General features: G+C 56.5%; 3 protein-coding genes across 3 annotated transcripts; 2 read left to right on the forward strand and 1 right to left on the reverse strand.

Annotated features, from left to right (window-relative positions):
* Positions 1 to 2341: 2341 nt before the first annotated feature.
* Positions 2342 to 6560, forward strand: RAB5C (RAB5C, member RAS oncogene family). Its single transcript, XM_027666347.1, has 5 exons — positions 2342 to 2586; positions 3646 to 3797; positions 4087 to 4209; positions 4927 to 5020; positions 5412 to 6560. The coding sequence occupies exons 1-5, from the start codon at positions 2421 to 2423 to the stop codon at positions 5525 to 5527; spliced, it is 651 nt and encodes a 216-aa protein (XP_027522148.1). The 5' UTR covers positions 2342 to 2420; the 3' UTR covers positions 5528 to 6560.
* Positions 6561 to 8298: 1738 nt separating this feature from the next.
* LOC113958235 (heat shock protein beta-11-like) lies at positions 8299 to 9288 on the reverse strand. Its single transcript, XM_027666349.1, has one exon. The coding sequence runs from the start codon at positions 9030 to 9032 to the stop codon at positions 8448 to 8450; it is 585 nt and encodes a 194-aa protein (XP_027522150.1). The 5' UTR covers positions 9033 to 9288; the 3' UTR covers positions 8299 to 8447.
* Positions 9289 to 9901: 613 nt separating this feature from the next.
* LOC113958234 (heat shock protein 30C-like) lies at positions 9902 to 10802 on the forward strand. Its single transcript, XM_027666348.1, has one exon. It carries the CDS (start codon positions 10055 to 10057, stop codon positions 10649 to 10651), a length of 597 nt encoding a protein of 198 aa, XP_027522149.1. The 5' UTR covers positions 9902 to 10054; the 3' UTR covers positions 10652 to 10802.
* The last annotated feature ends 820 nt before the right edge of the window (positions 10803 to 11622 follow it).

Consider the following 11622-nt stretch of genomic DNA (forward strand, 5'->3'; position numbering starts at 1 on the left):
CCTGCCATGGAGCATGCTTGCTGTCTGAGGCTTTGGTGGGCACTTCCTTCAGTTATTTGGTTCTTTCTGTGACCAGCTCACCTCATTCTGTTGGAGTTCATGTAGCACAAACAGATGGCAAAATGCATCGAGATCTGTGAAATATAGGTCAGGCTAAGACTTGAGGATGTCAACAGGCTCATTTCCTTGTTTTGCTCTGGGAATCACCCGTATCAGATTGCAGGAGGCCATAACTCAGAGACATGATTCACACAGCATTTAGTGTGCAGAACGTTGGTCTGAAGCAGTGGCAGAGCTGATGGACTGCCTGGGAACAAATACAAGGTTAAACAAGGCAAAGCTGTTCCCTTGCAAGCTCTGGTTAGAGGGGAAGCTCTAAAAGGTGGAGGCTTCTTCAGACTCTAGAGATGCAGAGCTGCTGCTGAGCTTCTCAGACCTCGTGGTGACCGAGCTGCTTCTGGCCAGAGCTGCAAATGCTGTTCCCTCACTGCCCAGCAAAGCCAGTTGCTGATTTGCTTCCTATCAAGCTTTCTCATCCTGTCAAACAGTGTTTGTACTTCCTTGGAAGAGGGAGGGGGGGGTCCTGACAGTGCAACTTTTTTGCTGATCCAAGACTGGACAGGCCACTCAGAGCAAGAGCTTCACAGCTCTGGCTCCTGAAGCATCTCATGGCACTCTGAAGTTACTCCTTGGGGTTTCTGTCCTACCTGCCAACTCCAGTGACCAGTACCAGCTTAACAGCAGGTGTCTGACTGCCTCCTGGTCAGAGCAGTTTGAAGTGGAATGTCTCTAGGTCAGAGCACGCTCAAGTGCTTTGTGTTTTGAAAGCTGCTGGGGTTCCCCAGCTGCTGGTGCTCATGGACTGTCCCTCCAGAGGAGCTCTGAAATGGCTGGAGGTTCCCTGTCAAACTGTGGATTGTTTAAACTTGAGGCATGGTTAAAGTAGCCTCAAGCAATCACAGCTGGACAGGCATTGCCCTGGAAAGCAGCTGTTTGAAAGTCTCCTCTGTGCTGAGCAGGCCTGAGTGTCCTGTTCAGGGGACACTCTGCTCCAGTTCAACCTGCTTTAAACTTCTTATTCGTGGAAATCTGATATTTGCTGGGTAAATGCAGGATGTGCCCAGAGTTTCTTCATGGATACTCCCAGAACAAGGAGAAATTGGCTTTTGGGGCATTTTCTTGCAGCTGTCTCTCAGCAAGCAGCCTGGGTTAGGAGAGTAGAGTGGAAAGTGGTGATCCAGAGCGGATGTGATCAGCTGTAGCATTTATCATCCACGGGAAGTGGGAGTCGTGATGGGTACAGGAAGTACGCCTAAATCCGTAACTGTGCACTTGGAAAGTATTCCTGTTCTCTGCAGGCAGCAGAGCTCAGGGCTTAGGGAGGCCCTGGGACTCACTCGTGGGTGCAAACCAGCTTGTCCTGCTGTTCCTGCCATGGCTCTGTGCCTCTGCACCACTCCAGAGGTTGGTGCTGGGGAGTGGATGGCAGTGCCAATCCCAGGGGATGCTGCCTGTTTGTGCTGGATTTGAACAGTTCTTGTGAAGAATGTGGCCAGTAGCCTGACGACCTGGAATGCTGTGGGATGAGGGCATTGAGGCAGCGGGATGGGTGTGGGGAGCATTAGGTGCTGCCTCTGTGTTCGGATCAGGTTGGGTGGTGAATCCTGGTGTGGGGAGGGGCTGCTGACAACCTCTGAGGGGACAGTCCCTGCTGCCAGGTGCCCTCCCTCCCTGTGCAGACCCACCTGCCTGGCTCCAGGGCCATCCTTGGGCCTGCTGGGAGGTGCAGAATGTTATGGTGCAAGTGCTGTGGGCTGAACAGATGACTTTAGAAACTCCCTTTGTCCAAATGCCTCGTGACCTGCAGAACTACCTCCTGCCAGTGTGACACTGGGATGGTTCTGTATGGCATTGATAGTCTGAAGTTGCTTCCTTGTGAACTCGGGAGGGGAGGAAGGAACTAAAGGTCAACCTCAGTTACCTCCATGAGCTGAGTAATTGTTGTTTGAATAGACAAAGCTCTAATAACACCCATTGTGTGCTGGCTGCTCCTTACCCAGCAAGGTGTGTGTAACATCCACATGTGGTGGAAGTGCTGGAGGGCCCAGTGGTGGGGAGGAGAGCTTGTGTTACCTCTCCAGGGATGCTCAGCAGGCTGAGATCTTGCTGCAGGAGCTGCTGCCTGGCAGGAACTGCCCTGTGGTGCTTGCAGCTGATAACTTTCCATCATGGGAAGGAGCCACCACTGGCTTGTGCTGATGGTGGCTGCAGATCAAACCACCCTCTAGAACTGGTACAGCTGGTCCCTGAGCGTGTCACTAACTCTGACCTCCTCTTCCAGTTGCAACCTGCCTCCAGGTGGATCCCAGTGCAGAACCTGCAGCATCCTTAACTCTCAGCACTCCTGCACTTAAGCCACAATGGCAGGTCGAGGTGGGGCTGCCCGACCGAATGGACCAGCTGCTGGGAACAAAATCTGCCAGTTTAAACTTGTTCTCTTGGGCGAGTCGGCGGTGGGGAAGTCCAGCCTGGTCCTGCGCTTCGTGAAGGGGCAGTTCCACGAGTACCAGGAGAGCACGATCGGAGGTGAGTGCCAGCTCCACATGCCTGTGGCTGGGAGGTGCTGACCTTGCTGGGGCAGGCCGGGGTGTCAGAAGCAAGAGTGACTATTTCAGTCTGGTCTGGGATTTTTGCTATAAATAGAACCAAACAGTTAATGCTTTAACTCTTGGTTCGCAGTTTGTTGGTATGAGGTTCAGCACAGCAGAGAATAATGCTATGGCAACCTCGCACTCTGCCTCTGAGGCTTTGCTTCCAGTGCCTCAATTCCTGCTTCTAATTAGAACTGAAGCCTGCAGCTTGGTTTTATAGCCCTTAATTATCTTTTCAGACCATGACCTGAGATTTCAGGGCTCTTTGTAGCATGATACTGTTAACTACTTCCACAGTGCTTTCAGGTCTAGTAGTTCTTTAGCTTGAAATCATTAGCACAGTGTCACCAATCAAAGGCTGGTTGGTGCCCGGGTCTGTGAGCAGCAATACTGGGAGGGGTGTCCTGAGGAAAGGCTTGAGTTTTCCCTCTGACCCATGCAGGGAGTAAGCACAGCTCTAAGTGTGGCTTATGGGTAAGCAGGGCTTAATGCTCCACTGTGGAGGGTTGTGTGGACACTGCTGCTCTGCCTCAATCTGTATCCGAGGCTGGTGCACTTGCACTGGGTGTAACGCGTGGTGTTAGACTTGCTGGAACAAGAAAACAACCAGTTGCTAAACTGGGGGAATGTGATATAACTGGGCTGAGTTTGGTGCTGTCACTGGTGCTCCCCAGCTCTGATCGTGGTGGTGTCACAGCCGGGCTGTGTGATCCCTGTGAGGGGCTGCTGGGAGGGTCTGGCCCTGCGGCTGCTCTGGGGGCCGGCTGCTGTCTGGGCTCTCTGGGCCACTTTCCTGTCACTGTGTGTGGGCCCTTGGGTTCCTGTGAGCAGGAGGTGTCACACAGCAGAGCTACAGCTGCCACAGTGAGTGGCACTGGCCTCTCCAGGGCTCTGCTCGCTCCCATGCAGCAGCAGAGCTGCTCTGAGCTCCCGGCGCTGGCTCTGGGGCCTGTCCTGCTGGAGCTGAGGCAAAAGGCCCCACCTTCTCTTGCAGCTGCCTTCCTAACACAGACAGTGTGTCTGGATGACACAACAGTGAAGTTTGAGATCTGGGACACGGCAGGGCAGGAGCGGTACCACAGCCTGGCCCCCATGTACTACCGAGGGGCCCAGGCAGCCATCGTGGTCTACGACATCACAAACACAGTGAGTGTGGGCAGGGCTGGGGGCCTGGGCTGGGGGGAGACTCCTGGAGCTCTGGGAGTGTTTGAGCCAGAGCTCTGCAGGTTCCTGCCTGCAGGTGCTGAGTTCTTGAAAACTGCTCATGGCCTCTTCCTCAGCTCTGGCCAAGGCTGTGTGAGCTGATAAAGGATCCTGCTGCCAAGTGCTGCAGAGGCAGAACACTTCTCACAGGAAAGCCTTGTTCTAATCATATCTGCCCTGTGGATTCCTACATGGCTGCCCTTCCTGACTGCTGCCTCCTGTTTGCTTCCAGGACACATTTGTACGAGCCAAGAATTGGGTGAAAGAGTTGCAGAGGCAGGCTAGCCCCAATATTGTCATTGCACTAGCAGGAAACAAGGCAGACCTTGCTACCAAGAGAGCTGTGGACTTCCAGGTGAGTGGGAATCCAGAGCACTTGTTACCTGAGTAGGTCACAAAAGCAGCTTTTTGCTTAAGTGGGGGAGATGTTGGCTCTGTGTGAAATGCTTTGAGGGAGAGTGGAGGTGAAGATCTGTGCTCAGGACCCCAGGATGCCCCTGAGTGGGGGCTGTGCCCTGCCCTTCCCACACTTCTGTCACAGCGCGTGTGGTTCTGGCTGGTGACAGTTCTGGTGAACAGGGAGGAGGAGGCAGCCCACAGAGCACAAGCTCCTGTCCTTGGTGTCCTTTGCTGCCTTACTCGTCTGGGGCTGTCTGCAGGGTGTGAAACATTATCATCTGGGTACAAAACACATGAAGAATCATTCCCAGCTTGTTCTCTGCTCTTCACAGCTCTTGCCTCGTCTAAGCCAAGTGTTCGGGAGAGGCTCTTCCCAGCCCTCTTACAGGATTGCTTGTGCCCTTGCAGTGGGTGACATCCTCCCAGCTGAGTGAACACCAGGCACTGTGTCTGTGTGTGGCTCAGTCAGGCTGTGCCCCAGCTTGGCTGTGCAGGGCTGCCAGCAGAGCCTGTCTCTGAGCTGTCCTGGCCAGACAGGGACTGGGGTGGCAGTCTCTGGCCCAGGGTGGGACAGTGTTAATCTGGCTGTTAGTTTGCTGACAACTGAAGTGCGTGAAGCCTGCTTGGGTTTCCTGGCAGGGTGCCTTTAGCACTCTGATGTGATTGTTTGTAGGATGCACAGACGTATGCAGATGACAACAGCTTGCTGTTCATGGAGACGTCGGCAAAGACAGCGATGAATGTGAATGAAATCTTCATGGCAATAGGTAATGGCCTGTGTGCAGGGCTGGGATAGCTCTGAGTGCCAGCAGTGCAGCTCAGGGGGGGTCCTATGTCACCCAGGGGCTGCTGCCTCTTACTGGGGAAGATGTCCAGTTTGCCACACTAGTGTCACCCTCTGAGTGTGTGGAGTCTTTGCCTTGCAAAACTGGGTCCCTCTCTCTGGGTCTGGGCTGGTGAGAGAGGAGGGAGCAGAGCTAATGCCAGCCAGAATCAGGAGTGGGCTGGTTTGCCGTGCAGTGTTGCTGGCAGTGTCATGTCCCAGACTCCTTTGGAGGTGGGGACTTGGGATGGAACAGGCAGAGCCCAGTATGGGGGGTGCAGTGGGAGGCGGTTGGCCTCTGTAGAGGACCCTCCTAATGCCCTGCTTCCTTCTAGCCAAGAAACTGCCAAAAAATGAACCCCAGAATGCTCCTGGTGGCCCAGGCAGGAATCGGGTGGTGGACCTTCAGGAGAGCAGCCAGCCGAGCAGGAGCCAGTGCTGCAGCAACTGAGCAGCTGCTCCGGCCCGTGAGCCCTCAGAGGACGTGACTGGAACCCATGCTAACGATCGCACTTACCGTAGGGCGGCCGCTGCCGGCGCCGCTGTGATTCTCCATCCCTTTCTGATCATAGGCTGGAGGGAGTTCTTCCACCTGCACCTTTCTGTACAAATACTAATTCAATTCTAAGTCTTAAGTCACTTTTTTAATATATGAACTTCTGCTCTTCCCTCTTCCTGGTGGTGGTGGATGCAGGACCCGGTGTCTGCCCAGCCAGCGCGGCCGTCCCGCGGGTGAGGCCAGCAGCACCCAGGTCCCACAGCACTGTAGTTCACTATGGGAAACAAAGGGATATTGGGACACGTGTTTAAAGTTCCCTGTCTGTAAGAGCTGAGGCTGATCCCGTACGATGTGCCCAGAACAACCACTAAACTGTAGCATTAGAGACAAACTCCGGCTCTTGGGCCACTTATTGACCAAATCAGTGATGAGTATTCGGGGTGGGGCAGAGGGAAGCAAAACTGGTTTCTTCTGTATTTTGTATTGTATGTTTCTCCATGTAACCAATCAGTATCTTGTCAATATAGTACATCCAACGAGCTGCCTGTTGTCTTTCTTTGTGTTGGACTCCAGCATGCCAACTCTTCTTTTCTCTCTGTTCTGTCGTAATGCACTAATCCTGTTGCAATTTTTGCAAAAGATCTTGTATAGAAAATTGTCCTTTTCTTGATGGTTGTGATGCCACTAATGTTGTTAACCCTGCTCTGGTGGGAATACACAAGGTTTACTGATGTACAGAGGTGGGGTGGGGGAAACCTCGGGTAACCTGTCAGTGGGAACGACGTGTATTGCAAAAGCCTGTAATTCCACAAAGAATGAAGGGAGGTATTAAATGGCTTCTGTTGCCAGACTCTAACTGATGTTGGCTGCTGCCTAGTGCCTAATGCAGTGTCTTATGCATCCTGGTATTTAAGAGGAACTGTCAACTTAGTCTTCACCACAAACTTCAGTTTTGTGTGATTAAAACAAAATTTTTATAAACCTACCATAACAACAATGTTCATGTTTCTTAATGCAGCAGGGACTGGACCTGAGCACAACAGTTCTGCTGGAGGCTGAGGTGTGCTGGGCTGCTCCTGGTATGTCCCACATCTTTGTAGGGAAATGGGGACTTTGCTTCCTGGGGAGGGAAAAATGGAGCTCCTGAGCTGGGGCTGTGCTGCTGCTCCTGCTCACAGTGATGCTGCTGGTGTTCACTCGGCTTCAGTGTGCTCAAGGAAGCTTAAGGCAAATAGTGGGAATTATTCCTTACCTGATAGTTCTGGGGAAACTCTGCAGTGCAAGCTGTGAAGAGGTAGGGGGAGCAGTGTGTGGAGGAGCTCAGCTCCGTGGTGGGACAGGCTTGGGAATGCTGCTCCAGAATTAATGAACACAATGCCTCTGTCCCTGGAGCATTATGGCCTTGGAAGATGCTGCTCTGCTGTTGCTGCTGCATGGACTGTGAGACCCTGACACCCACTGACCTGGAGTCAATATGGAAGATGGAGCAGCCCCTTGCAGCTCCACCCCTAGCACGTGTGCTGCACCATTCCTGCTGGGAGAGGCTGAGGATGGAGATGTGCTGCACCTGGAACCTGCTGCCCCCCCCTTTCTCAGCTGTGGGTTTGCTGCTGCTCAGCTGCAGGAGAGCTGTGAATAGAGTTGTGTGAACAGCCCTGGCTCATGTGAGCTCCATCCTCTATCCAAGGTCTCGGTACCTCTTCCTCATGCTGCATTTCTTTAAAATCCTGGAAGCAGAAAGGGTCTGGAATGACTTGGTGACTGAGTTCCCAGCATCATACTGGAGTCTGGCTTGGAGATGGGAGCTCTGGTGGCCCCCCCCAGTGGGGTTCACTCACCTGGTGCTGCTTGTGCCTGGGCTGCTCAGCTGCTGGAGGAGCTCACAAACTCTGGGGGATCCCTGAGCTCTTGGTGCTTACAGATTGAGTGGGGACTAGTGCTACTGGTTTCCCCAGGCAGCCACAGTTGGACCTGTAGGAGAATGGCTTCCCTGATCCCACTTGGAACAATCCTACAGACACTGCAGTGCTGTTGCCATCTGCTGGCTCCTCTTCCTGGCTCCTTCCAGGACTTGGGGTCTAGTCTCTGTGAAGATGCTGGCAGTGCCCTAAGGAGGATCTCACTGCTGCAGGAGCAGGGGCTCAGTATTGGGGCTGGGGACCCACTGCTGTTCCTGGTATGTCTCTGGAATGGGCTGTCTGATGTGGGAGCAGCTTTAGCATAAACAGGTGTGCCTGCCCCACATACCTGCTGCCTGCCCGGGCCTGAGCGCAGGCGTTTGTGGTGCTTACGCACCGTGCCTGGGGTTGGGCTTTCCCCTCCCTGCTGCTGAGAGCTCAGGAGGGCTCCAGCAGCCCCTCACCAAGCTGTGGGGGGAAAGTGTGGGTACAATAGCTGTACCCACACCCAGCCAGGCCATCCAGAGTGGTTCTCTCACCATTCTGTGGCACTGGCCAGGGCTGTGGAGCTGGAGCGGATGCTGACAGCAGTGTAAGGAAGGGGTGAGTGTGGTACAGGTGAGTGGGGCTGTCTCCCTGCCTGGGACCTTCCTGCCTACCCCTCTCCCCAAGCAGCACAGAGTTCCCAGATCCCTTCCCTCCCTCTGGGTCTGCTGTCAACCCCATTTTGTGCTGCCCTGAGAAGCAAGAGAGGCTTTTCCCTCTCTGCATCCAGAGGCAAGAGCAGGGTGCAACCTCCCCATCAATCAACACCCAGAGATAACATGAAGGTTCTATGCAAAAGTATTTTTATTGGATACAAAAACATTCCAGTGAAAAAAATGACATCATTGCTGATGGAGCTTGTCTGGGCTTAAACCCAAGACTTGCTCCTGTCTGCTCCAGTCCTGCCGTGGCCATGGGGTCCCATCCAGTTACACCTGGGCTTTGTTGGCAGCTCCATCCTCAGAGGCTGGTCCAGGCTGTGGGGCTGCAGGGCTGACCTGGATGGGCACATTCCTCTCTGGAGCAGCCGGCAGGGCCAGCTTGGGGGCCTCGATGCGGAGCTGCCCGTCCTTCGACAGGGAGCAGGTCAGCGCCTCGGCGTCCACCTCCTCGGGCACGTCCCACTCCCGCTTCAGCACCTCGTACTTGTAGGAGAAGGAGCCCTTCTCGTCGACGTTCTGCGTCTCCTTCTGCCCCACCAGCACCACCTTCCTGCCCACCACCTTCACCGACAGCTGCTCGGGAGCGAAGTTCTTCACATCCTGGCAGACGGAGAAGCCGTCCCCGGAGCACTGGGCCAGGGTCGTGCTGGTGCTCGGGGCTCGCTCCGCTGCGATGGCTCCGTGGTTGCTCAGAAGCTGCTCGAAGCTGCTCATGAACTCCCGAGCTTTCTCCATCTCCTGCTGCAGCTCAGTGAAGATGGTCTCTGCGTGTGGCCAGAGGGTCCTCACCGTGCCCAGACGGCTGGCCAGGGAGCTGGAGGCGAATGGTGCGAGGTGCATCCGGCAAAGCATCGCTGCTGCTGCTGTTGTTGCTGCTGTTGCTGCTGCTTCTTTCCCCTCTCCAGTGGGCTGGAAGCGTTCTGCCCCGCTGCTGCCGGCGGAGCCTTTTATTCCCGTTCGTTGGAGGCGTGGCCTCGTCCCGAAAATTACGTCACCCTCGGGAGAAGAGCTCAGCTCTTTCCAGCCCGTTCCAGCTCATTCTTGTTACTCATCCGTGAGGAGAGGCGCTGCTGACGTCGTGCCCGGCATACCTTCGCCCTGACTCTTGCACCTCTGCTCTCCTGGCTTATAATTAGCAGCATCACCTCAGCCTCTGTGTGGGATGCCTGAGCCACCCCTGCCAAAAATCTGTGCCCTTTCCATTTCCCAGGCAGGGAGCAGGGCTGGGCTTGTTTCCTCCCACCCTTACCTGGGGCCCATTTCCCCCATCTGCAGACAGGAGAGCCCCTCTGCCCCCTTCCCCATTTGCAGGACCCTCAGTGCTCAGGGAGGTCCCTCCAGGTGAGACCACGAGCCAGGGTGCACAATGGGGTGCTGAGGGGTTGTGGCAGGACAGGACGGGGGGGTTCTAGAAAGTGTGAGAGATGTCTGGCAGAGGGTGACAAGGGACACGTTGTTTTAGAGGTGGGATTGTCCCTGTACTGGCCAAAGGGATGTGATCCTGATACTGCAAAGCCTGGCCCCACCAAGCCCCCAGCATGGGGGCCGGTGAAGAGCTCTGGGGGCCCGTGGGTGCTGCTGCATCACGGTGGCTCTGCAGAAACCCGAGCTCCCAGTGGTGATTGCAGCTCCCTATTTGCGGCGTGTGACTCGTCCCCAGAAACAGGCACAGCTATTTTGGCTGGTGGATAATCAGCCTCTCAAAAATAGGCGATGGCTCCAGGAGGGTGCGTGGGGAGAGAGCGTTCTGGAAGGGGCACACCCCTGGGCAGGGGAGCATAAAACCCGCTGCTCCCTGGCCCCAACCCAGCACCGCTCCAGCCGCTGCACCGAGCAGAGCCACAGCACAGCCGGAGCACTTGCCAGGAGCAGAGATGCTTTGCCGCCTGCACTTCATGCCGCCCATGTCCAGCTCGCTGTTCCCGTGGCTGGGACCCGTCCGCACCCTCTGGCCTCATCCAGGCACCCTCTTCGCCGAGCTGGAGCGGGAGATGCGGCTGGAGATGGAAAGGGCTCGGGAGTTCATGAGCAGCGTCGAGCAGTACCTGAGCACTGGGAGCAGCCCCGGGCGGGTTGGCATCGCCCCGAGCACCAGCGCAGCCCTGACCCAGGGCTCCGGGGACGGCTTCTCCGTCTGCCAGGACGTGAAGGACTTTGCGCCCGAGCAGCTGTCGGTGAAGGTGGTGGGCAGGAAGGTGGTGCTGGTGGGGCAGAAGGAGACGCAGAGCACGGATGAGAAGGGCTCCTTCTCCTACAAGTACGAGGTGCTGAAGCGGGAGTGGGACGTGCCCGAGGAGGTGGACGCCGAGGCGCTGACCTGCTCCCTGTCGAAGGACGGGCAGCTCCGCATCGAGGCCCCCAAGCTGGCCCTGCCGGCTGCTCCGGAGAGGAACGTGCCCATCCAGATGGGGCCGGCGGTGGCACAGGTAGCAGCCAGCGCTGATGATGGAGCCGAACGGGCCAAGGCGTGATGGGGAGCGGCAGGGGCCGGGCTGAGCCTGGCAGATGGGGCAGCTACTGACCACAGAGCGGGACCGTGCTGGGACTGCATGATGGCCCCGGGGGTGGTGTCTGCCCAGAACATGCAGCTTTTTTATATGTAATAAATATTCCTGACTTTTATTTGCGTGATTTCTGTGTTTCCGGTCTTGCCCAGCCCTGTGCTTTGCAATGCTCCTGCCTCTACTCACGCAGCGGGATGTTAGGGTGGGAAGTGGGGCTGTGCTGGCACAGGGCATGTCCCTGGCACCTCTCCCCAGCCCCGCCCTGGCAGAGGAGGTGGGGCAAGGGGTTTCCAGCCCGTGCGCGGTGCTGAGAATGCCCGGGAGGTCCTGAGCATCCCCCTGGGCAGCCTTCGGACACCTGACCAGCGTCTTCGGGAACATTCTGGTGCGGTGCCTGCTGGGCCACGTGCCGTGCGGTGCCCGCACCCCCCGGGCCGGCCCCCCCCCTCCCTTGCTGGCACCTTCCAGGTGCTGCCCGCGGCTCGTCCCGGCGCCAGACCCCGCCCCTCCAGGCCCCGCCCCCGGGAATGGGCGTGACCTCCCAAAAAGGACCACGGGGCGGGGCCACCTCATTACATCATTAGGGGCGCGGCCACAACCATACCGGGCGTTTGGCCACTCCCCGAGTGGCAGCGAGGGACAGAGGGCGTGACCACATCCATATATGGAGAAGAGAGCGGGGTCATATAGCACATTTAGAGAGGGCGTGGCCACGCTCCATATTTGGAGGAGAGGGGTCATATAGCATATTTAGAGGGGGCGTGAGCACACTCCATATTTGGAGGGGTCCGCGGGGTCGTGCGCCGCCGGACCGGGATCGGTACCGGTTACTGGAGGGACCGGGGCGCTTCTCTGGGCACCGATGGCTCGGCACCGCCCCGGCACAGGCTGTCGCCGTGGGTCGTCGCGGCGGGACCTTGATCCTCCTTGGCCGGTTA

The sequence above is a fragment of the Corapipo altera genome, unplaced genomic scaffold, assembly GCF_003945725.1.
Source record: "Corapipo altera isolate COAL_440 unplaced genomic scaffold, ASM394572v1 200, whole genome shotgun sequence".
Classification (NCBI taxonomy): domain Eukaryota; kingdom Metazoa; phylum Chordata; class Aves; order Passeriformes; family Pipridae; genus Corapipo; species Corapipo altera.